Source organism: Alosa sapidissima, chromosome 7, assembly GCF_018492685.1.
Source record: "Alosa sapidissima isolate fAloSap1 chromosome 7, fAloSap1.pri, whole genome shotgun sequence".
NCBI classification, from domain to species: Eukaryota; Metazoa; Chordata; class Actinopteri; order Clupeiformes; family Clupeidae; genus Alosa; species Alosa sapidissima.
The window spans coordinates 16,588,599-16,613,573 of record NC_055963.1 but is presented as its reverse complement, the minus strand read 5'-3'; the positions used below and the strand labels follow the sequence as shown (position 1 = coordinate 16,613,573).

The following is a 24,975-nucleotide window of genomic DNA, read 5'->3' as shown; positions in this document are numbered from 1 at the left end:
CATGTTGGAAATTAATTGTTTTTGAGAGAAAGACATGTAAGAAGAAATGGAAAATTCCTTTAATCCTAGTCTAAATGCAATCCTATAAAGAACATCAGCTTTAGGTGGAAGATCAATTCTACAAATCCTTCACTAAAATATGAAGTGAGCATAGGGTCATCACCATAATAGTCTGAGGAGGAGTGCATGCGCTACCGGGAGCTCCTCGAGATCCGCTGCTACTATGAGAAGAACGGGAACACCTTGCTACTGCTGGGCGGAGAGGGGTCGGGGGCTAAAGATGGCGAGGGCGGGTTTGTGGGTGACGGCGGCTCGACACTGGACATGAACCGCAACGAGAGCTTGATGCGGCACGAGCTGGCCCTGCTGGAGGAGGAACTGCGCCACCTGGAGTTCAAGTGGCGTAACGTCCTGCGTGCGCAGAAGATGCAACAGCTCCGGGAGCGCTGTCTCAAAGCGTGGCCACCCAAAGAGGAAGAGGAGGAGGAAGAGGAGGAAGTGGCGGGTGCTGACGCGGTGAAAGCTGAGTCAGCGCAGCCGAGCGGAGAGCCTTTGAGGCACGAGCTGTCAGACATTAACGAGCTGCCCGAGAGAGAGCGGTCGGACAAGGACAGCACCAGTGCGTACAACACAGGCGGGGAGAGCTGCAGGAGCACGCCACTGGCCAGCGAACGCTTCCCCTCGCCCTCGGCTTCTGGACACGGCGCTGGAGGTGACGGGGACTCCAGCGCCTCAGCCACCTTCCGGCCTGCTCGCACGCCCAGCAGGTACCGTACCCGGTCGGAGCAGCACGAGGCAGCACGCGGCCAGAACCTCAACCACACCTGCTCTCCCAGCACCCGCCGGAGAGACGAAGAACGGGGCGACAGTCGGAACTCCAGCCCGGCGACCCCACGGTTCCAATCACTGTCACGAAATAGAGTTGAGCCAGATCGAGCCGGGTCGAGCCAGAGGAGGGGGTCGGACGAGGCCAGGAGGCCCCCGAGGGCTAACGGGACGCCTGTGACTGGAGGCCGCAGTGCGGAGAACAGCCCCTACTTGTCTAGACGCCGCTGTGGGTCTCGGCCTCCTCAGCGCTACCAGAGCTGTATGCAGCTGCGCTCCACCTCCACCAGCGAGGGACTGGGGCTGCAGGAGGCTGATGAGGAGGCCTCTGGCACAGCCTTGAATCCGGTCACAGGGGAAACGGTCACAGGGGAAATGGAGCCCTTAGCTCCCAATGCGGCTAACACTAACTCCGCTAGCCATGCTAATTTCACAAACCCCGCTAACTCTGGTAATGCAATGACCTTGCCTCTACCGTTACCTCCTCCGCTGCCTCCAGCTTCCCCGCGCATGGAGTGGAAGGTGAAGATCCGTAGCGATGGGTCGCGCTATGTCGCCAAACGCCCGGTGCGGGACCGGCTCCTGAAGGCGCGTGCCATGAAGATCAGCGAGGAGCGCAGTGGCATGACGACGGACGACGACGCCGTGAGCGAGATGAAGATGGGCCGCTACTGGAGCAAGGAGGAGCGCAAGCAGCAGCTGCTGAGGGCACGCGAGTACCGCCGCCGCCGCGAGTTCATGATGCAAAGCCGCCTGGACTTCCTGCGCGAGCGCGAAGGCAGAGACCGAGAGACGGGCGGGGCCGGAGCACAGGACTCCCCTAGCCATGCCTCCATCCTGGAGCTGAGTCAGAGGAAGAGCATGAAGAGACGGAACCGTAAAATCCTGGACAACTGGATCACCATCCAGGAGCTGCTGGCACATGGCAGCCGCTCCGCTGACGGGCAGAAAGTGTACAACCCACTTCTCTCTGTCACCACGGTTTGAATCGGAGAACAGGAGATAGGAGAGTGAAAACAAAAAAAACATTTGAAAGTGACTTAAAGGCAGGGAATCAAAAAGTGGAGAAAAGTTATAGAGGACAAGTACAATAAAAAGGAAAATTTAATGAAAAAGAATGATCAAAATTCAGTAAACCACATGCTGCTATACATTCTGTTGAGGATATTAAGCAATGAGGTTAATCATAAAATATACATAACATTCATACAGAATTCATACGTACATTTAGAACATAGTAACATAGCATGGGCTTAGCCCCGTGGAAGGGATGCTGCACTTCTCTTTCCAGTCAGACGATGATAAATGAATGTAAATTGAGAATAATTTGATGCCTGTAATTTTCTAACCATTTTTTTAAATCACAAGAATGTCTGTTTGGAGGTACTCCTATAACTTTGTATGACATTTTTGTAAGACATTGAAGACACAACATACATGTCATATGTACATGTAAGTAATTAACTGGTACACTTAATAGGTTTATTCCACTGTATCAAAGAGTAACAAGGTTGTAGCAGCACAGCTGTTACATGTACACTGAAGACAATGAGGCCTTGACTGGAGCTAAAAATGGTTTGTACATCAAATCTATAATGACCAGATTTACCCCATCCAGCAGGCCTCAGGTCAGCTCTTTGCCTCTGATAAAAATGTAGGCAAATTGGCAAAGTTTTGTAAAAGCACTCAGTATTACAATGTAACAACACTATGTAGGTACCCACAAATACATAATGCACCTGATAGTACATGTTGTTACACAGGTTGTACCACTGTACCTAATTAGGTAGGTACACTGTAACAGCGACACATTAAAATAAAGTGTTACCCAACTCTTTTTATGAAAGTGTATGGTGCCATAATAAGCATGAGGCCTAACAGAAGTGTTGATAGTCCAAGCAAAGTCTATACTCCATATTCCGCTGTAGAAACGTGCCATACGATTCCATACACAGAAACACACCGCCCGCACAGTGGGCTGAAGCAAGACCAAAAATAACCCTATAACAGATGCCTTATGGGTTTTCTGTGATTCTGTCTCTCTACCTGAGCTATGTACAGCTTCTCTCTGTGTACTCTCTGTGGGGTTTTTGTGTTTATGTGTATTTCTTGTGTCTAAACCCTGTACATAGTTGAACTGCAGTGGCACAAAGAGGCAGACAACCAAAAGAGCACAAAAGAATAAGGGCACAACCTAGTGCTGATAATCAATCAAACGATGGCTTGAGAAGTAAGTTTGGCAAATAATACACGCCATACACAGTTTAGGAATGACTTTGATTGCTTCCTTGAGACTCCAGACACTGAATGGTACACTGTCAGGACTGTTGTGTGTGGGAAAGTAATGGGCAAGCCAAATCATTTGGATTTTAAGAGATGGGATGAGATGGTTTATGGCTCATCTTTGTCTTCTGTGGTCTGCTAATGTATGCACTCTAAAACATAGGGCAAAGGTCATTAACCCTTCCATTGTAATTCTGTCATGGACTCCAACATTGTGTTGCACTCCTTAAAACAATTCTAGCCATAAATGCATAAATGGTTTGCATGTCGCTTTGGACAAAAGCGTCTGCCAAATCCCATAACCATAACCATAAATGCATAATTTCAAAAGGAATAAAGATGATATTGGGCTTTTTCCGAAAACAAAGCCAAGCACAGAACAACATTTTTGAAGATGTAATATTTGGGGAAGTGATAATTTGTTAAAGGGAAGTTGAGTACACAAACTAAGGACCCATTTTAAACCAGTTTAATGATTCTGTACACATCCCTGTGCAAAGACACGAGGTGTTTGTATTTTCATACAGAACATTGGTGCAAAATTACCACAAAGGCTAGGTACTTAAACTGGACAAAAGTGGCAAAACTATACTTGATGTGGTGAAATGCAAGGACAGAAGTTATAAGCAAATGATTGTACATCACAATCTTATTATGAATACTACACAGCCACATTTTTATTTTGGGAAAATTGACAGTCGGCTCTTTGATTAGAAGAAACTGCATGTTGTTAATAGCATTCTCAACCAGTTTTTATTCAAAGCTGTAGGTATCCACAATTGACTAAATATAAAGATGGGTGGTAGGTCTGTGTGGATGGAGTCAGGTGTGAATTTGTTGTGTCTTATATTAGGCAGTAGTCAGTTTTTATGATTGTGATGCTTTTACTGTGTATTTGTGGTTCAGTGGTAGGCTTCTTGTAGATAAAGCTATTGTTTTGTTCAAACAAAAAATGTTCTAAAATAAAACTTTTACCAAAACCTTTGGGACTGCTTCGAAGGTATGATTAACCAATATGAGTTCTCTTGTCTGTGCAAACTCATCCAATGCAGCATACCATTAGGCCTGTCCACAGCAGAATAGGGGTACACATACGTTTTTTTTCAATAAAGACAATAAACGGTAAGGTATTTGACGTTAGTTTTAGCATGCAATTTACAAAATCCTCACTCTGTACGTTTAAAGTAGCCTAGGCTATAGTCAGTTGAATGACTACATTTGGCTGGCAACAATACACTGGATCGCCGTTGACTTCAATAGCCCCCTCTGGCGGTACTGTCCAGGGTTCTGATTTTGTTCAGTGATCACGCCACGCTTGACGTTTGGCCAACTGAGCTACGCTAGAGGCTGTCAGACAAGACAATCAAAGTCAGTGGAGCATCGAACAGCCGCGCTAGCCTAGATTAGGACGTTACAGTGTGAAAGTTTGTGAGTGGCTTGCCCTCCCTTCTTGGTAACCCTGAAAAACGAAAACATTTTGTTACAATTTAGTGAAGGATTTTGGTCGTCAATAAAGATAAGAATAAACACAGTGGGATTAACTACAACAAGAGTGGTGTGTTTACCAGGAGAGACACAGGCTACCAGAACGTGCTAACAAGCTAGGTAGGTCGAGTTAGCGAGCTAGCTGCATAGCTTAGCAAGCTTAGGATATAGCGTTATTATCTTATTGTGATGAGGGGTTGTTCCGGACAAAGTGAGTCCGATTGGGAGCTGGCTGGCGTGAGATTATGCAATGCCATCAGCTGTTTCAGGTTCATTACAGGAACAGCATAGAGTTAACTCCCATAACGGAACTGATTTTACTATTCACTCACACCAGTCGTTATCTTAGGTTTCTATCTTTTGACTCGAAGCAAGGAGAACTCTTTACATCAGGTAAGACCAGAATTTCGCTGCTGTACTAACCGTTTGTGAGTTTAGCATACCAGAATATGAGCAAATGGCACGGGCAAATGTAAGCATCTCCGCTAGTTTGCTAGCTATTTTAACTCCACATTTCGTTTAGATTTGCTCTAACCAATCTTTAGCCACACCACGAACAAGCAAGTACCTTAAAGTTATTTATGGATCATCGATAGCAGTAATTGAATGATTGTTGTACGGTTTGCCTATGCTAAGCTTGTAGTCTACATTTGCAACAATGTTTACATTTGTTACGAAGTTACCACATATATTCTAATTCACTAGGTCTAGAGCATAATGTGGGGGTGTGTTACTCAATGGTTTGTGTTTAGCAAAGTTAGCTGTGATTGTGGTTGGCTAATTAGCCAAATAACGTAGCATTAATGTTTCTCTGGTGTAACATGCTCAATTGCTTTGTTATGAACGAATTGATGGGTAGTTATGTAACAGTGTGATGGATACTTGGTTAATTTACAACCTGCAAACAATGTTAGCAACCTGTGTACCCTCCCCAGATGGAAAATAAGGTGGCCACCAGCTCAGCTAGGGGACTGTGTCTGCATGGCTAGTTAGCTGCCTAGTCCAGTAACTTTTCTGGAGTGCTCAATCAGGTGTTAGGATTGGTATTTTTATTTATTTATTTATTTTTTACCTCTGTTCTAATAGTAACACTAACGTTACCTACCTGAATGATACAATGTTTAACTTTATGTTTTTGGTTCTTTTGGTATAGGCTAGTGTTCTAAATATTGTTTGTTCTCTAAGGAAAACAGTAGCAGTATCATGCCACAGGTGTCAACAACAGCAATTGTCAGTTTTTATATAATATAAAATGAAACAAACAAACAGCTGTTTATTTGATTGTTTAATTTCCACTGTTAAACTAGTGAAAACATTGCCTACATCCTTAAATGCAACATGACATGGTCAGTGGTATGCCTGTAAGATTTCAATTTTGTAGACTTAGTAGTCTTTGAATTGGAAAATTTAATTTGACTGGAATCATTTTCCCTTAAAAATATTCTACTTTCAGCTTTGGTGTTAAAAAAATGTAATTGCTCATAGTTTTTGCAAGTTTTCAATAGACAGGCCCTAGGCTATTCCATATACCGAATGGCTTTTGTTATTTAAGTCAGGACAGTACCAGGGTAATGACCCCCACCCCCCACCCCCCACCAAGCCTACTATGCATGAGTCATGTAGTTTCTCAGTGGCCTTTAGCATGCAAGGGGAGAGTTAGGCTAACCACACGTCACGTTCACAAAACCAGCACAACGGGTTACCACCTCAACGTGTCTCAACAGCCGAAACTGAAACTTCCAGCCACACGGGTGAAAGGGTGAAAACTGTCTTCACGCTGATTCTATCAACTCCAAGTCCTCTTAGAGGGGATGGTCTGTTTGTGTGGTCTGTTTGTGAAAATGGCCCGGTTATACTGAGCCTGTTGTTTTTAATATTAGTTCAATGAAACCTGAGTACGCTACAAAGTAGAGATTTTTAGATTGGCACCTCTGGAGCTGTGGAAATCCTCAGTAAATTTTAAGGGGGTATATGTAAGAGGTCCTAATGCTGTGGAGGAGTTCTGTTGTTGTCATAGACTCATTGACTGACTCTCCTCGTCTGGCTTTGTGCGTTTGTGTGTAGTCTGTAGTCTTTTGAGTTGCTAGCCTATCTTCTAAGCCTCTCGGTAGGATTAGTGAGTCTTTTCTTTCAGCCCCCACTGTCTGACATGAACCTCGACGGTCCGCCACATCTGTTATTGATGTGGCCCACCCCAGGGAAGTCAAGGACATGACCTCGTTTGCCAGACCTGTCTCTCAGTCCAGTGCCCATCCCCACCCCACCCGCATTTCCTCCTAATGCACATTGACAGATTTGGTGGTCTTAAATCTTTGGCTTATCCACAGCCTAGAGTTTGATTTCATCTCTGCCCAGCTATAGCCATGCCGTGCGAGTTGATATAGGCTGGTGTTGTGAATCTCAGTTCTGCTTGAGGTGAATAAATAAGACACAAACTTTGAGCTGCTGTGTGCTAGGTTTGTCACAAAATAACAGCTATCCTACACTGAAGCATTGATCAGAAAAATGCACAAGCTTTGCAATACTTGACAATTCCGGCTAGTTTTATTCAGTTTTGGCCGAAATCACTGACTGTTACGTAGGCTGCATTTAAAGGCTGCATTTAAATACTGCATTACTGAGGCTTGTTGTCAGGACATGTTCACCCTTTCTCTCTGGTCTTTTCTACTTTGAATAAGCAAGCTGAATAGAGTGGAAGTCCTCAGGGGTTTCGCCCACGCAAAAGAAAATATGAGGCTCGGAGGAGAACAGGGCTTGTGTGTCCCTTTTAACGCAGACGTGTTTAGTCTCAAAAGAGTGCTTGTTGCAGTTTCTCACTTTGCACCTGATTTTTTCTTGTTTTTTTTCCTTCATTGAATAGGCCTACAATATAGCGCTAACTACAACTTTTTTTGTCCACCCTACACTGGCCCAGTGAAACGTTTCATTTCATTCATGGATCCTCTTTGCCCCATATCTGCCAATGAATGGAGCCAAGTCTGCATGGCTTCTGAGTCAAAGTGTAAAAGCCAGGAGCTGTCTGAACAGCCAGTTTTATTGTCTCTAAAGCAAACAATCCAGCACTTTTTTATCGGAGCCTTATCTTAGTCGTAAATGTGTGTAGCAGGTCATTCCTCTACGCGGCAAAGGCACCCTGGCTTCCCATGACATAGGTTACTGAAAGGGTTTTCACGTTCAGCCACTTAAAGAAGCAAGCACTTTCACCTATAGTGAGTTTCTGACGTGTGTGTGTGTAGTGAGCATATGTGTGTGTGTGTGTGTGTGTGTGTGTGTAGTGAGCATATGTGTGTGTACGCTTTATCTGCTCTCCAGGGGAAAGGGTGCCAATGGCCTTGCAAACAGGAAACACAGGCTGAATTTTTCCTGGTTCCCTCCTCTCAGCTGTTAAAGCTAACGTCAGCACAGCCTAAGCAGCTGCTGTGCACAGAGGCTGGGAAGGTAAAGGCTGACGCACCAGGTGAGGGAGGGGGAGGGAGTTAGCGAACGCTTTTGAGTGTACATGGGCAGGTGGCTGGTGAGAGTTTGATGCGATAGGGAGAGATGTGGACGACGTAGCTCATCGTTTTGGCTGTACTCTTTTAAAGCATCATCTGATGTTTGTGAGGCTATTCAGTTTGGAATACATCTGATTTGTACATCTGATTTGTTACATCTGATTTGTTATATGAAACCAAACAATTTAGAATGTAGAAAAGCATGAACTGTAATTACCTCTCAGAACAAATGCGGGCTACTGATCGTTTATCGTAACAATTCCTTGCGGAGCCCCTCGGCCTTGAGAAAGGCTTTCAACATGGTGGAGATTTTGCCATTAGCTGGCTATCCATTTGGCCTATTTGCATATTTTAGAGGTGTTCATGAAAATTTTGGCTTAAGAAAATGTATGTTTCCATCCGCTATGGTATGCAAATTATAAAATGGACATGATTCTTGATTCTCCTAAAAAAGCTGTGGGACCAAAACATAATGTTGTCTGTGAAATCTGTAAATTGTCTTTGTGTATTTCTAAAAACAAATTTGATGCAGATAAACTCATTTCCATCAATGTAGTCATATTACATGTATATGCAAATCAAACAGCACCCTTTCAGCACATCATGTATACCAGGGCTCCCTTGAAAAAGAGATTTAAGATCTCAATGGGACTCACCTGGTAAAATAAATGATAAATTAAAATAAATAAAGTAAAATATTATTCACATAAGATTATAAGAGAATTTATGATGTTTCAAGTCAGGATTTCTTGTTTGCATGGTCAAAACTACATTCAAAAGTTGGTTAGAAACCCAGCTATTGAGCGCTGTAAGATTGAGTTAAAAACAAAAACAATGGAATTTCCAGAGAAAGGGAAGCCCTTTCATTGCTCTTTGTTCCATAGAATATTGGAGTATATGTACAAGCATACATTCCTAGTTTCCTTGGTAAATATGTCACTTCAGGTGGTGGGGAATCTCTGATATTCATTTCAAAGACATGCTGTTAAAGAACAGTAAGCTTACACTTATCTCCAACTGCGAAGGTCACACCAGACTCACTGGGACTCGTGTGAGAGGTCGGCCTAGTGCCAGGTGTGTTAGTCTAGATTAGTCTAGATTGGTTTCTGTGATCCGACCGATTTGTGCTGATCTGAACCTCTGTCATATGCTCCATAGTTTCCAAGACGTTGATGTTGGCTGGAAGGTGACTGGTTTCTTTTGTCTTCCCTCCACAGAAAAGCGATGCCCATTACTGGTTATTGATGATGAAGACAATGATGATGATGATGATGATGATGATGATGATGATAAAGAAGACGACAACCGGGAGCTTTGAGCTCTAGCCGCGAGACCCATCATAGGGAGGCCAATGGAGGAGGCGCAGCGGAGTGTCCAGGAGACCCAGCCGGCGCTGCTGACCATGGGGGGAGTGGAGCTGCACGCGCTAGGGGCACCTCCACCCCGGACATCCCCACCGGCAGAGCTCCGCGTCCACACCGCCACTGTGGCGGCGTCGTCTCCTCATGGCCTGGGGGAGACCGGCTGGGTGGGACCTGGAGGAGGAGAGTCGCTCTCCTCGGACTGCGGGGGGGCATCAGATCTGCAGGACCTGGGCTCGGAGGAGGAAGGCAGCGAGATGGAGGGCAGTGAGGGCACGGAGGTGTCGCCCGTGGGCAGCGGCAGTGGCAGCAGAGGCGCCTGGGATGCCAGCTTGCAGAATGGGCACAGGGGAGACGAGGGCAAGCAGGAGGAGAATAACAATAACAGCAACAGCAGCAGTGCCCATGCCAGCCCTGTACCCGCCAGCACCACCCCTAACTTTACAGGTGAGATGGGCATCAGTGTAGAATTTAAAGGTCATTCACCTTATGAGTAACTTTAAACGTCAATATCATGAGTCTTAAGTGCGTGTGGTAGTGTAAACATGCCCTGCGAGTGTAGCACTGTAGCTGCCTGGCAGCTTTAGTTTTAAGTGTTTACTGTCGTGAATGTTCCCATGATTCAGTATGAGCGTGAATAGTGTAATGCGTAATTGTTGTGTAATCCAGTTAATTAGTGTTTCCCTGGTTGCAATGTAACACTAGGGTGTTGTGTTTCTGGTAGTCGTAAATCTTGTCTGTAATTTCCTCCTGTACTGATACTTGTTTGATGTACAATATGTGTTGTTCACCCTTAGTGTGTATTGTATGTGTATTAGTGACTACCCTTGTGTTTTCCTGATTTAGCGTCAGTGTCTTGTCTGCGTTCATGGTTTCTGCTCACTGAATTTGATGTTAATGTTGCTCTTTGGATAATTAAGAAATTTGTAATGATTGTGAATTTGTGACTAGTGAACTTCGAAATCGATTGACACAGGGAACTACTTGGAATGTTATATTTTTGTATCACAATGAAGTATTTTCAAATAAATTGTGATTTATACATGATTGTGGAATGCACAATTATAAACATGAATGCACAATTGTTTTGTATTTGCATAAAATACTGTCATGCAGTTTATTTACGATGCCTGCTACATCTGAAAACGGTATCCGTGGTAACCGTGTGTGTGCAGACATGTCTCAGACGCCGTCCCTGTCCTTGACGGAGCAGCTCCGACTGGGTCGGGATGACCCATCTGGGATGGGAGTCAGTGTGGAGTGTCGGATCTGCGGGGACAAGGCCTCCGGATTCCACTATGGTGTGCACGCCTGCGAGGGCTGCAAGGTGGGTCTCTCTCTCTCTCTCTCTCTCTCTCTCTCTCTCTCTCTCTCTCTCTCTCTCTCTCTCATGACTGAAACGAACAATGTGAGCAAACACGCAGAAGGATCTTTTGAGGTGCTGGTACTGGCCACAGCATTAGATATGAAATACCGCACACAATGGACTGTTCAGACCGCTGAGGTCTGGTAGACGCTTCTGTTGCCACATGGCAGAAATACTGAGGAAGAGTTGCTATCTTATCCCGGATCCTAAATAAAATACACTATATAAACTTGACATACTTCACCTACACACTTTGCACCCTCCCCCACTATAAATGATTGGCAATCCCCACTGCACAGGAAGAAGTTGAGACAAATGTTTCATTACATGTTTTACAATTTTATCTCTATGTGACAAATAAAAATCCTTGAGTGTAGCTCCATATACAGTAACATTAAATAAATTAAAATTTCAAGAAGAATGATACTCGCATGACTGAATCTGACGCAGGTATTGCACCTTACAGAAAGAAAAACTTTATAGTGCAGCCACCCGCTCATTCACAGGCAGCTCTTATCTGGGATCTTATGGTGAAATGCACCCAGAGTGTATTTTTTTTCAGATCCATGCAATGTGTGCTGTTTCTACATCCATCGTTTTAATAAATGAGAGAAATAAAACAAATTGTAAAATAACTTTAATAGGTCAAGGGAATGGTTTGGGTTGTACTACACTTGGTGGATGTTAAGCTGATTGTGAAAGTCTCTGTTCTTCTCCTTTTCCAGGGTTTCTTCCGGCGCACTATTCGTATGAAGCTGCAGTATGATCGCTGCGACCGCACCTGCAAGATTCAGAAGAAGAGCCGAAACAAGTGCCAGTACTGCCGCTTTCAGAAGTGCCTAGCACTCGGCATGTCCCACGATGGTGAGCTGTGTTCCCACGGGTCATAGAATTTCTGGAATATCAATATATTTTTAATGCAGTATTTTTCTTCACATGCTTCCTATAATACTGCAGCTGTTTCTTCGTCCATACAAAGGCAAACCGCCTTTCTGTACATTAAAGATCTCAGAAATTCAGCTTTGTAAAGTTAGTCTGTGAAAGTTAGAGAAAAGTCAGGGAATTTGACATTTGACTTGTGGGAGTGGGAACCCTGCAGTGGGAATACTGGGGCCATTCAGTCAGTAGGAACTTCCAGAACCTCAACAGAAACCTCTCTCCATAGCTACTGGCAGACGCATGTGAGTTAGTTTACAGCTGACACAGTTACAGTACGAAACAAAACAAAACTACTTCACAACAAAAACTACACAGCCTGTGAGTTTTGTGTTTACACCTTTTCTGCAGTCTTGCCACAATTACAAGGAACTTAACCAATAACCACCCATTAATGTCTTAATGTTCATGCCTTGTGCCATTGTCAATACTTCCTGAAAGGAGTTGATCGGAGGCTGGCTGCTGCATTACATTATTGCATTTAGTTTGTTTTGGTCCTCAGTTCTCCATCCTCAGGTCTAAACGCTCCCTGCACACCATGGGAATGTGCTTTTCAGTTTTCAGTTAATCTCACTCTGCCCTCTAGTGGCATTATGTGGTATGGCATGACATCACCTACATAATTTAGAACAGAAAGCCAGGGAGGAGAGAATCCGAAGCAGGCAGATCAGTGTATACACGTAGCAGGATAAACATATGAGTAAAATGTGACCTTTGTCCATGATACAGACATAAAAGATGGCAGGCTATATATCTGAAGTTAATGGTGGCTAAATTAGTGGATGAAGTAGAAAGGGCTAGTATTAGTAAAAGTAATTATTGTATGTGGTTGGCATTATGTTTTGACTGCCCTTACCCTGATCCTGCCCACAGCGATCCGGTACGGGCGGATGCCAGAGGCGGAGAAGAAGAAGCTGGTGGCTGGGCTGCTGGCGGGAGAGCAGAGCGTCCAGAGTCCCGGCGGCTCTGACCTCAAAACCCTGGCCAAGCACGTCAACACTGCCTACCTGAAGAACCTCAACATGACGAAGAAGAAGGCCCGCAGTATCCTCACTGGCAAGACCAGCTGCACCTCGGTACTCGAGAACCCCTCCGGAGAACAGATCAACCATGGTCTAGAACAGAGGTCTTCAGCATTTTTCAGGCCAAGGACCCGTTGGCTAATAGAGGTCTATAAAGATCTGTTAGCCTGTATATTGTAAGAAATTGGGTTGCCAGGCCAACAATGTGTACTTTGTAATGGTATTAAAAAATACCATTAAAAAACAAATTATTAACAGATTCATATTTTTATTGAATATGTCTTTTTTTTTTAAAGAAAATAATTGGGCTTACATAATTTAGTGCACCCGTGTTGAAAATCTCTAGTCTAGAAGCTTTCTTATCCCATAGTCACTTAAGGCCAGTTCACACTGCCCCAGCAAACAGCAACAAACTCCAGTGCAGTGAACCTGGGGCCTATTGCACAAAAGCAGAATTAAGACATCCAGGATAAGTTACTGAGCTGCGCTCAATGAAGCCAAAACAAGAGCGTACAGGCATAATTGGTTGCACAACGAGCAAGCCAGGATGAGCAGACACGGATTCATCAAGCCAGGTGAAACCTATCCTGGATAAGTGCGCGCTCACGGCTCCCTCAAATAGACCCTGTCACCAATCACAGGTTCACCATGGCAACTAGAGCGGCTTCATTGCTTCTTCTACGGTGTGAAGTAGGTAGTGATAGCCTTTTCACAACAGCAACAAACAGCAACACCTCTGTTTAGGAGAATATTGCAACTAGTGCCGCAACCACCACACGCGAAATGGTTAGGCACCCCCGTGACGTCGCATGACAGGTCGGAAATGACGAGTATATAAAAGTTAATTAATGATCACAAATGTTTAAATAATGACAGTGGGTCTAGGTATATGTGATAACAATGTGTAGTGGGCAGTGGAATAACTATTGGTTTCCGTTTGTGGTGACTGCTGACTGAGATAAGGGATGAGATTAAATAGATCCTGGAACTTCACACAGCTCCACAGAATAAATCGCCATGGTAACTTATACCATAACATATCCTGCTGCCCCCTATCCTGCTTTTGTGCAACTGGATCACAGATAAATTGAGCCAGGATAACCAAGATATCCCGGCTTAATCCCTTATCCTAGTTTTGTGCAATAGGCCCCTGGAGTTCCTTTGGCCAAGTAATATCATGCCAAGTAATATAAAAGAGGTCACTTATTGTCATTATTACATTACATTACATTTAGCAGACACTTCTTGACCAAAGTGACTTACATATCTTAGCTATATTACAAGGGATCACATTGTCCCCGGAGCAACTTGGGGTTAAGTGCCTTGCTCAAGGGCACAACGGTGGAAGCCGGGAATTGAACCGACAACTTTCAGGCTACTGCACGCTAGCCCAGCTCCTTAACCACTACACTACCACCGCCCCACTGCACTCATTATGCTGGAGTCTGTGTAATGTTAATGTAGAAACAGCCCTCTCTGCTCTTTGATAAATGTGTGTGTGTGTGTTTGTGTCCATAAGTTTGTATGTATTCTACTGCATCCTTAATATTTGTGTCCCTGCACCATTTTCTTCCATGTGGACATAAATAGATGGTTAAAGTGTGTGTGTGTGTTTGTGTGTCAGTACTCGATGTCAGACTCATTCTGCTGCCCTGTCCTGTCTTTTCTCCTTGACAGCCGTTTGTGATCCACGACATGGACACGTTGTGGCAGGCTGAGAACGGCCTGGTGTGGAACCAGCTTAATGGTGCCCCGCCCAACAAGGAAATCGGCGTCCACGTGTTCTACCGCTGTCAGTGCACCACCGTTGAGACAGTCAGGGAGCTCACGGAGTTTGCCAAAAACATCCCAGGCTTCGTGGACCTCTTCCTCAACGACCAGGTAACGGCATGCTACTTCGCTTGGACTTGGTCTAGGGCTGGGATAAACGATTATTTTTTAAATGATTAATCTAGCGATTATTTTTCCGATGCATCGATTAATCTAACGATTCATTTTTTCAGTCCGATTCGATTTCGATTCGATTATCGATTATCTCCCCATTAATTCACTAATAGCAACTTATACATGTTTATTTACACATCTGAATGAAAAAAAACATGAATTCTTTAACATTGCAATATATGGTTATTGCTCTTAAGATTCCAAAATAAAAGACTATACAAGTGCAAAGTAATGCATTCTTAGTCAGAGGTAGCATTCAATAAAGTTCAGTAGTGTATGTCTAATTGAGTGCCTGTCATTTTAAGACGTTCATGTGGGAATCCTTGCAATTAACATTAACACAGTTAAAAGGCTGTTGATGTGTGGATGCAATTCATAACATAGTTAGTTCAAATAACGGTTCGTACTTCTCCTTTGGACAAGCACTTTTGAGTCTTGGAAAACACTTTTCCATTTACATCGGGATTTTGCAAACATTCAGAGTCAATAAAATGAGCCCTGCATGAGTAACGAATAAGCAGCTGCAAGTAAGCATGCTAAACTTGACACCCAAACAGTATTCTAACGTTAGTTTTGAGATACTGCTTGATTGCATACTGTAACTTAACTTAGTTTAGTCTCCTCAATGTACTATGTTGTGATAAGACCTTAGCAGAGTTTACTTTAACTTTAATTCAGCCGTTTTAATGCTGCAAATTTGCGCAGCATGGTCACGATGCTAAGCAGATTTAACAGCAATTTAGCCCACTGTGTTCTATGCAGTGCTTCTATGTGGCAACAACAATCCTTCAACAATCGTGAATATTTTGTTAAATGCACATGCAGAGGAGGAGCAGCAGGCTCGTTACGAGAGAGAGCGGGCGGGGCGAGGAAAGCCTGTGTGAGTAAAAAGTGCAGCTCAATGAAATTATTTGATCTTATCTTTAATTTAAATAGTAGGCCTACAACATAGAACATCAATGTGTGGTGGCTGGTTTTGATTTCGTGGTACCCAGCCACAGATTAGTCAACGTATGGAAAACACTGAAGGTGTAAAATGAAAAATATCTAGCAGCACACGTTATGCTTGACGAATCGACGCTCATATTTTGCGTCGACGTATTTTTTGCGTCGACGCCATCGATGACGTCGACACATTGTCCCAGCCCTAACTTGGTCACAGCTAGCTCTGAATTAAAGAGGGATTTGGAAGTTACTCAACTCATGTGAAAAGGTGCTAGTTAGAAACAGTTGATTTGGTGAATGGTTGAAACAAATATGTGGTGAAACTTAGGATTTGGAAGTCTCTTGAACGATGGTTACGTATGTAACCACGGTTCTATGAATTTCGGTGCTTTCAGCACCTGGATTTCCATCACATGCACGTGCAGGTCGAGTGTTTATATCAACAAAGTCACTCGTGACATGGGGTGACGCATGACCCCGCCCCGGTACTTAAGGTGCGCTCACCCCAGAAGTGACCTCTTGGCAATCTTCTCGTCCGCCTTCCGAGTGACTGCCAAGCTCTGGCGGTCATCCGAAATTCATAGAACCGCGGTTACATACGTAACCATCGTTCTATTTCATTTCTACTGACCGCCAGAAGCGGTGCTTTCAGCACCTGGATGACAAATATCAACAGGGTCACGAGGAAGATCTACATACCCTTTTAATGGCTTGAGAGGGCGGCTGTGGCTACGAGGTTCGTGGCCACATTGACCCTATAAAACCTTGCAAATGTGCAAGTCGATGCCCATGAGGCTGCCATGCATATGTCAGAAAGTGGGACTCCGCGTAGTACTGCCCATGATGCAGCCACACTCCCGAGTCGAGTGACCACGAACGCGAGGTGGAACCGGTAAGCCATTATCAGAGTAGGCATAGCTGATGGCCTCCACAATCCACTTGGATAGTCGTTGCTTGAACAAAGCCAGGCCCCGCGCATGTCCAGTGTGGCAGATGAATAATGAATCTGACTGCCGGAGGGCAGCGGTCTGTTCAATATAGGCTTTCAATACTCGGACTGGGCATAGAAGAATGTCACCTTGCCCCGGTTCCTCCCCCTGGGCTGGGGGCTCGAATGCTCCCAGACTGAGCGGCTGAGACTATGGGATCCCACTGTAACTCCCTCTACCTTGTTATGCCTAGCTGATATTGCAGCTACATACACCTTGATAGTGGATGCCGCCAGTCCGTCATCAAACGTGATTGTAGAAAACTGAGGATAGCCGGTATCGGGCAACTTGTTGGCTCCTGTCCATGTTCTTGGCACCATTGTATAAAAAGCTTCCCTGAGTGAGAACCAGAGGGGGCAGTGTGTTGTGGCTTGAGAGGCGAAAAGATCCACCTCCGCTCTGCCATATTGGTGCCAGATGGCGTGCACCACTTCTAGGTTCAGCCTCCATTCCCCTGGATCGGGTTGTTGGCTGGACAAGAAGTCCGCCGTGACATTCCGTGTGCCTGGGATGTGCATTGCCCTCAGGCTCAATAGCTGAGGGTAGGCCCATGAGAGTAGCTGTTGAATCAGCCTCAGGGACGCTAGAGACCTTGTGCTCCCCTGGTGGTTGATATGGTAAACCACTGACATGTTGTCTGTCCTTACAAGGACATGTCTCCCTGCTAAGACTGGCAGGAAATGCTTGAGAGCAAGAGCGACTGCCTGTAGCTCCAACACATTTATGTGTTGTTCCCTCTGTCGAGGGTCCCATGTGCCTTGGGCAGTTCTGCACTGCCAAACAGCCCTCCATCCGGCCAGGGATGCGTTGGTCTCTACCACTTCTCTGCGAGAAGGTATGATCCCTAAACGAACCTCAGGAACGAATGCTCCTTCCATGGCTGTAACCCTTTTAGGCAACTGGCGGTAACAGTTGCCAGTCTGTGCCTGTGGTGCTTTGGATGTAACCCTAGCCTGTTCATCCATATTCGGAGAGGCCTCAAAGAAAGGAGGCCCAGGGGGACGACGGAAGAAGCTGCCGTAAGCATGCCCAACAGCGCCTGGAAGGACCTGAGCGTCAGAGCTCGGCCTCTCCTGAATCGCACTATGCGGAGGAGAATCTCGCCTACCCTCCTCTGAGATGGGGTCGCCCTCATTGTCTGCGAGTCCAGTTCGATTCCAATGAACACCGTCTGCTGGCTGGGGATTAGGGAGCTCTTCCCGAAATTCACAGTTAGCCCTAGCCTGGTGACATGAGCGACTAGCAGGGCTGAGTCCCTTAATGCCTCTGCCCTTGTCTGGGAACAGAGAAGCCAATCGTCTAGGTAAGGAAGGATGCGCATGCCTCTGCCTTGAAGCGGAGCCAAGGCTGCCGCAGCAAATCTTGTGAAGGTCCGGGGGGCCAGAGAAATTCCGAATGGCAGGACCCGGAACTGGTAAGGCCTCCCCTTGAAAGCGAAGCGGAGGAATTGCCTGTGGTGAAGTGCAATTGGAATATGAAAATATGCATCTTTCAGATCTATGGTTGTAAACCAGACGTCTTGCTTGACGCTTTGTAATACCTCTGCTGTGTGAAGCATATGGAATTTGAATACCTTTAGATGGCTGTTCAACGGCCTTAGATCCAGTATGGGGCGAAGTCCACCCCCATTCTTTGGAATTAAAAAATATGTGGAATAGAACCCACTGTCTTGTGATGGTGGCCCTAGTTGCTCGATGGCCCCCTTTTCCAGGAGGGCCCGAACCTCCTGGCGTAGGGCCAGAGCCTTGCCCTGGTCCTTCATCACAGTCATTTTGACCCCTCGAAACCTCGGCGGTCGGTGTTTGAACTGGATGGTGTACCCTTTTGACAGGTTTGACACTACCCAGGGGTCTGCTGTATTTGCTTCCCAGTAATTGAGCTGTTCTCTGGTGAAGTGTCCGACAGCCGGCCTGTAGACGTCACCGTCTACCTCCTCGCCCCATCCTACTCCAAAAGGGGCGATGTTCAGGCGTGCGCCGTTCCCTGTGAGAGGGTTGGTTGTCAGCAGGCTGGCGAAACCGCTCTGGCCTTGTTGACCCCTGTCCAAAGGTCCGCCTTATTGGTTGATAAGTATCACCCGCCGTAGTGGGCCTCTGTCCCCGAACGGATGCACGGTGCAGGCTAGCAAACTGCTGCCTGGTTTGCGTTACCTGTAGGCTGCGTTCGAGCGTTTGCTGTGCGGCAGGCCCAAAGAGTTGTCCAGGAACCACCGTGAGACAACGAAGGTTTCCTGCAGGGCTCAGACAATGGTAACTGAGCCAGCCATATCTGTCGCCGTGTCGGGGTCAGGGACGACATTAGTCTCCCCAGTTCCCTTGTCATGTTCCCAAATGCTTTCAGTGAGGCCTCACTCAGCACTCCTGCCGACTGGTCTGCTCCAGAGGACTGGAGGGTCTGTGACAGGGACAGTATAAGGTGCGACATTGAGTTGCCTATGCGCGCAACCCACGCCGCTGAGTCATAGCTCTTCCCAATAAGCTCGTCAGTCAGGCGACACTGTGGCCGGGGACAACGTGCATCTGGCCTTAATGCCTCATCAGGTGAAAGGATAAGGGCGGCAAGTGCCGGCTCTATACACGGCATGCGGTCCAGCCCATGACTGGCTGCATCCTGCATACTAGCCAGGGTTCTGCAGTCGCTGGGGAGATGGGAGAAACGTCAGGGGTCAGCCCAGCATCTCTGTAACTCCTCAATGAAAGGAGCTGAAGGAGGCACGCTAAAAGATGCAGTAGAAGGGGCCTGCTTGAAAAAGGCGCTCTGCATACCTACCTGCGCTCGTGCTGCATCTAAGCCCAGGCGTGCCAATGCTATCTTCACAGCGGGTTTGATCGCTGATGTGTGGCTAGCAACTGAGCCCCTTCAGTGAGCTGTGTCCAGAAGCATCCTGGGTGTAAGAGCCATAAGACTCTGTATCTCCCAGATCATTCGCCCACTCATCAACCATCGATAGGCTCTCCGAGGCCCTGATAGAGAGCACATCCTCCTCTCGGACACCCCCAGCTGGGGACAGCACAGGGGGCTGCTCTGATGAAGACCTTGAAGCGGCTGCTGCGTGATCGCCAGCTGGCTGTGCTCCCGGACCTTGTAGATTAAGGAGCATCGCTTTAATCTGAGCGAACTCCGAAGCCATGTCTTCTACCTTCTGGTTTAAAGGATCTGGCCTAGGGAGTTTAAGCCTCCTCTTAGCAGGGGCCTCCCGTGTGTCTGCTCTGCGTTTCCGCGCTTTTGGGGACCCTATGCGGCTCCTTGCAGGGGGTGGTTGGGAGTTTAACCCCCATTCTAGTTGGGCTAGCCTAGCAGTCCTTGCAGCTACGCTCAGGCAACTGCAATTCATGCAAGCCTGGTCTGTCAAACCCTGCCTTAAGTGTTCCATGCCCAGACAGCTTGGACACTTATCGTGGCCATCCTCCGGTTCCAGAGGGGCCCGGCAGTCTACACAAATCATAAACATGCCTCAAACAATAGCTTAATTCACAAATTAACGGTTGGCCTATACTACCAACAACAACAAATCAGGTAGGCTATCAAACGCATTAGGCTAAACAAATATGCGCAAATAAGGAGCGAACACACGCTCACCGCGCCGCCTTAGTTTATAAATAAGAAACAGAAGAGAGCGTTTGAAAACGCGAACAACAATATCATAAACGTGAAATTAGCACTTCCAATACAAAAGCGGAATTCGTTTGAATTCTAACTTACTTTGCGGAAAACACAAGATCCGTCATTAACTCAAGAAGCCTGCGAGACCGCGAAAGCATTTCATTAAACAAAAACGTATTTAAGGCACCCTGAATCGCTTAGAAGGCAAAAAAACACCCAAACGATTCCACATAGGCCTAGTTGCCGCAGTAGAGCGAGCTCACTCGTAACGGTATCAATAAAGAAAAGTGTACTTACCGATCATAATAGAAAGTCACGTAGACAAATCACAGTCTTATAAGAGGGCGAGAAAATCGCAGCTCCAACCGTACGGTTTGAAAAGACTCCAGCGTTCGTCCACGAAAATATGCTCTAACACTCTAAACAACCTGCTTCCACACGAGAAGATTTCAAGAGGTCACTTCCGGGATGAGCGCACCTTAAGTACCGGGGTGGGGTCATGCATCACCCCATGTCACGAGTGACTTTGTTGATATAAACACTCGACCTGCACATGCATGTGATGGAAATCCAGGTGCTGAAAGCACCGCCTCTGGCAGTCAGTAGAAATGAAATAGAATCAGGAATCCATATAAAAACCTTGTTACCTATTTACCTTTTTCAGCTATGAATATGAAATATATTATGTCAAGTACCATGTTTAAAACATCCATACTAGAACTGTGACAATATCAGATTTTCTCTACACAATTAACATGGGCAAAATAATTGACATTATCGCGATTTCCACATAAAATTTTAACAACGTTATCAGTCAAATTCATTAGTTACTTTTGCTTTGTCTTGATTTTTGGCCGACAAATTGAACTTATACGAGTTGCGAGGTGGAGAGCCTGTAAGCGTATGAAGAGAACAATGACACCACTTAATGGATAGCCGAAAGGCTACCAGATGAACTGATAAACAAAAGAGCATACCAGACTTGAATAATTACACAATATTACACAGTGATAATATTAATTATGGCATTCTAAATATCACCAATACGGGTTTATACATATTTGTAATTATATAATATATATATATATATAACTGGCTGATTCAACCTGTAAATAAGCCAAACCTTTACCTGTGTGAAATGGTCTGTTTTTCACTTAGCTACGACAAGAGTTGCACATTCATTTCATTAACTGTTTGTCTGTTTGTGTGTGTGTAGGTGACGCTTCTGAAGTATGGTGTTCACGAAGCCATTTTCGCCATGCTGCCATCGCTCATGAACAAAGACGGCCTGCTGGTGGCCAACGGGAAGGGTTTTGTGACGCGGGAGTTCCTTCGCAGCCTCCGCAAACCCTTTAGCGAGATCATGGAGCCCAAGTTCGAGTTTGCCGTCAAGTTCAATGCCCTAGAGCTAGACGACAGTGACCTCGCTCTGTTTGTGGCAGCCATTATTCTGTGTGGAGGTGGGCACAATGGGACTTTTATTTCCCTCCTTTCTTAAGATGACTAGAAAGACAACTGTAACTATCACGGCATGCACACTTATCAACGATAAGGAAAGTCTCGAAATGATATCACTCATGTTCTTTTTGTGATTTGCAACATTTGATGGATTCTTTTTCTATTTCGCTCTCAAAATCGCTCTGAAACCAAATCCTCTTATGCCAAACGATATCGTTCTTCATCGTTTTAGTAGGTGTTTTTTCATGACATTGTTCTAGTTAACCATAGCGATACTTAAGCCTATAGTTTTTACTGTTGTCAATATAAATATCATTGCCAGTGCGGGTCTTTCATCTGTAGGTAGTGCAACAAAAGTCACAAGTCAAATGGAGCAGTTGTTTGTTGACAGAAAAACACACTCAAGTGTAAACACTGTCTTAGTGTATTTGAGGCTAGTCAACAGACAGATGTGATTTGACTTTTAGCCATCTTCAGCATTGTAAATTAAGAAAGAGTTTGTTTTTCTATTAAAAATACATAATAAAAAAAAAAACAGATGTGATTTTCAGGATTAATCCAGAATTCTGGATTTTCCTACCTGAAAATGAGATCACACAAATCGTACAGATCCACCTTTTTTTTTTTAGGGGGGATGGTACTCCAACTAATCTGCTAAATGAAAAAATATAAATGTTTCTCTACCCTCACATTCTATTTTGTAGACCGTCCAGGCTTGATAAACGTGAAACAGGTGGAGCAGATCCAAGATGGCATCCTGCAGGCCTTGAACCAGCACCTGCAGCTGCACCACCCGGACTCCCTCCACCTCTTCCCCAAGCTGTTGCAGAAGATGGCCGACCTGCGGCAGCTAGTCACAGAGAACGCCCAGCTTGTGCAGATGATCAAAAAGACGGAGTCGGAAACGTCGCTCCACCCGCTCCTGCAGGAGATCTACAAGGACATGTACTGAAGCTGAGCTCCATGTGGACTGACAGGGACAGGTACTGAGGGACCATCTGACCCTCAGACATGGGAGTTCAGTACTAAGAATTGGGGAATTTTTTTATCATATATTGAGTTTTACAGACAATGTCACAATTTTGTTCTTGCAAATGGAAATTTCTACCTGAAGCAGGTCTCACGGTTACAGTCCTTACATCCCTCCTGTTTATCAGCTTGAAGATACATAAGTGTTTTTTTGTTTGGTTGTGTGTGTGTGTGTGTGTGTGTGTGTGTGAGAGAGAGAGAGAGAGGAGGGAATGTTCATCATATATATTTTTTTTTATGTTGATAATGTTTTTAAAATGTTAATCATATAAGCTTAAAGAAACTAGTTGAGTTGGCTACTAGGTGAACGTGGTTAATCTATACTAAAGATCAGGGAGTGGAGTGACACAGTGCTAGGACTGCCTGTAGTCCTTCAAGGTTTTCTCCTATCACTTTCTTTAACTTTCTCATAGTTTTAATACCGTAAAAGCACACAAACTTTTTAATGATAGACGACAGAAAGATGTGAAAGGTGTGTTTCTGTTAAAGTAACATAGCTGGTTTAATATCACCACAGATCATCGTGCTGATGTTATTCACAATAACGCACACCCCACACTCGGTTATTTGCTTTTATACTAGTGTAACAGTTGCGAAAAACCAGTTATAAAAAGAAGTCCAAAATCCCAGATAGCAAAATCAGATTGTCAGATAGCGGACAGCTGGTGGTATGCCGTCGGTGGCGTGCTACTTGTGGTCCGCCGTTGGACCACCATCTCTTTAAATGTAACTTGCCATGAATATTAAGAAATGATATATGGAGTATAACTGAACAAGTGAAAAAGATTTTAGACCAATAATGGCAAAATATTGGGCAATTTGTCTGCAACCCGCCAGCGGACCGCCAGAGAACCGATGAGCAAAATGCCAGTGAATCAACAGCTATGCCCCCAATGGACCGACAGTGGTCCGCCAGCCTCTTGCTATCTGGGATATTATTTCAATGTTGTTTGATCTTAACCTTGGCTTTTCCCCCCAACAAAAGAGCAGGGTAAATAATACAATTCTGAAAATTGTTATACCACCAGTGGCTTTTTGCTACCCAACAAAGTTATGTTAACTTGACAGTTAAATGGTACAAACGTCAAAACTAGGTGCATTTCAACCAATCCGATTGTGTGGCTGGACCTAACTGTTGTATGGACATATATTTAAAACGTGTTTTAGTCCTGAGCATGTTTACAAGCAGGAAACTGAAGGGAAGGAATGGGACTTGGAGTATGATGATGAGAAGGAAGAGGTGGAGGAGCATCTACTGTGGATCAAGTAAATCCAGGAGGTGGTATGCAGCTGGAGTCGTGGATGGGGCACAACTGACAGGAAAGCAATTGGATTCAGCTCTCTTAGTCATGCTGCACAATATGTAAAACACACAAACGTGTTTTATCTCGGTGATCTATGCAGAGTTACATTACAACTGACTTACACTTTTTACATTTTCTCATTAAAAAAAGAAAATCTATGATGGACACGTTTTGATTTGTGTGGTTTTCACTCAAGTAGTGTTTGGTCCTCTCACTTATCACATCAGCACAAAGTCAATGCTATCAGCCCTTGGTCAGCTTTTTGAACTTTGGTTTCAAAAACAAGTAGAATTTTTATATATTTTTTTAATTGTCCTCTCTGTATGTGCAATATCAGACTGCCCTTGCCAGTCTGTTAATTAAAAGGGTTACCAATATGATTAGTGGAGCAAGTTTCATGTTTAGTAGTACTCATATATTTAGTTTGTTAGGACCACTATTACCATGTTTGGGTTCTCTTATCTTGTCTCACTGACGAGACATTGAACGTTCTTCTTTTGTCATGCTGAGCCAACAGAAATGGGATTATGGCGTCTTTGAACAATTATCAATTATTAGTCGTGCATATTTTTTAAATAAATAATGATGACCACAGACTGTAACAAGATCGGACAGTACTATTTTTTACATTTTTACATTGGAACTTCAAATTATGTTTATATATATATATATATATATATATATATATATATATATATATATATATATATATATATATATATATATATAAAATATATATATATATATATTAATACACATACGTATATAGAAAGGGAGAGAGAGGTTGTTAAAGGAGAGATATGGGTCAATGGATTAAATGATGAGACACCAGAAGAAGTTACAGTTCAGTTCAAATAAGTAGCATTGTGTTAAAGTAAATGCAAAATCGTTCTAATAGTTTTTATTTCCACATTTCAGATGTAATAGAAAC

General features: G+C 44.7%; 2 protein-coding genes across 3 annotated transcripts in view; both read left to right on the top strand.

Moving 5' to 3' along the window:
* LOC121713335 overlaps nt 1-2,209 on the top strand; it is a 39,654-nt gene extending 37,445 nt beyond the window's left edge. The window contains 1 exon segment of the mRNA XM_042097870.1: nt 172-2,209. Within this exon segment, the coding sequence (XP_041953804.1) occupies nt 172-1,812 (1,641 nt within the window). The 3' untranslated portion in view covers nt 1,813-2,209.
* Nucleotides 2,210-4,451: 2,242 nt separating this feature from the next.
* ppardb (peroxisome proliferator-activated receptor delta b) lies at nt 4,452-24,209 on the top strand. Of its 2 annotated transcripts, none has more exons than XM_042097869.1 (8): nt 4,452-4,986; nt 9,305-9,895; nt 10,624-10,775; nt 11,540-11,678; nt 12,624-12,826; nt 14,450-14,653; nt 21,470-21,713; nt 22,416-24,209. In XM_042097869.1, the coding sequence occupies exons 2-8, from the start codon at nt 9,439-9,441 to the stop codon at nt 22,661-22,663; spliced, it is 1,647 nt and encodes a 548-aa protein (XP_041953803.1). In that variant the 5' UTR covers nt 4,452-4,986; nt 9,305-9,438; the 3' UTR covers nt 22,664-24,209. The 2 variants fall into 2 exon arrangements, with proteins under 2 accessions (XP_041953803.1, XP_041953802.1); XM_042097868.1 differs by having other exon boundaries at nt 12,624-12,919.
* The last annotated feature ends 766 nt before the right edge of the window (nt 24,210-24,975 follow it).

Excerpts from the sequence above, each read along its gene's own strand:
- ppardb (XM_042097868.1), top strand. The coding sequence starts at position 9,439 with ATGGAGGAGGCGCAGCGGAGTGTCCAGGAGACCCAGCCGGCGCTGCTG. Across the intron at positions 9,896-10,623 it reads CACCACCCCTAACTTTACAG|ACATGTCTCAGACGCCGTCC; the intron begins GTGAGATGGGCA and ends GTGTGTGTGCAG. Across the intron at positions 12,920-14,449 it reads GGACCCGTTGGCTAATAGAG|CCGTTTGTGATCCACGACAT; the intron begins GTCTATAAAGAT and ends TCTCCTTGACAG.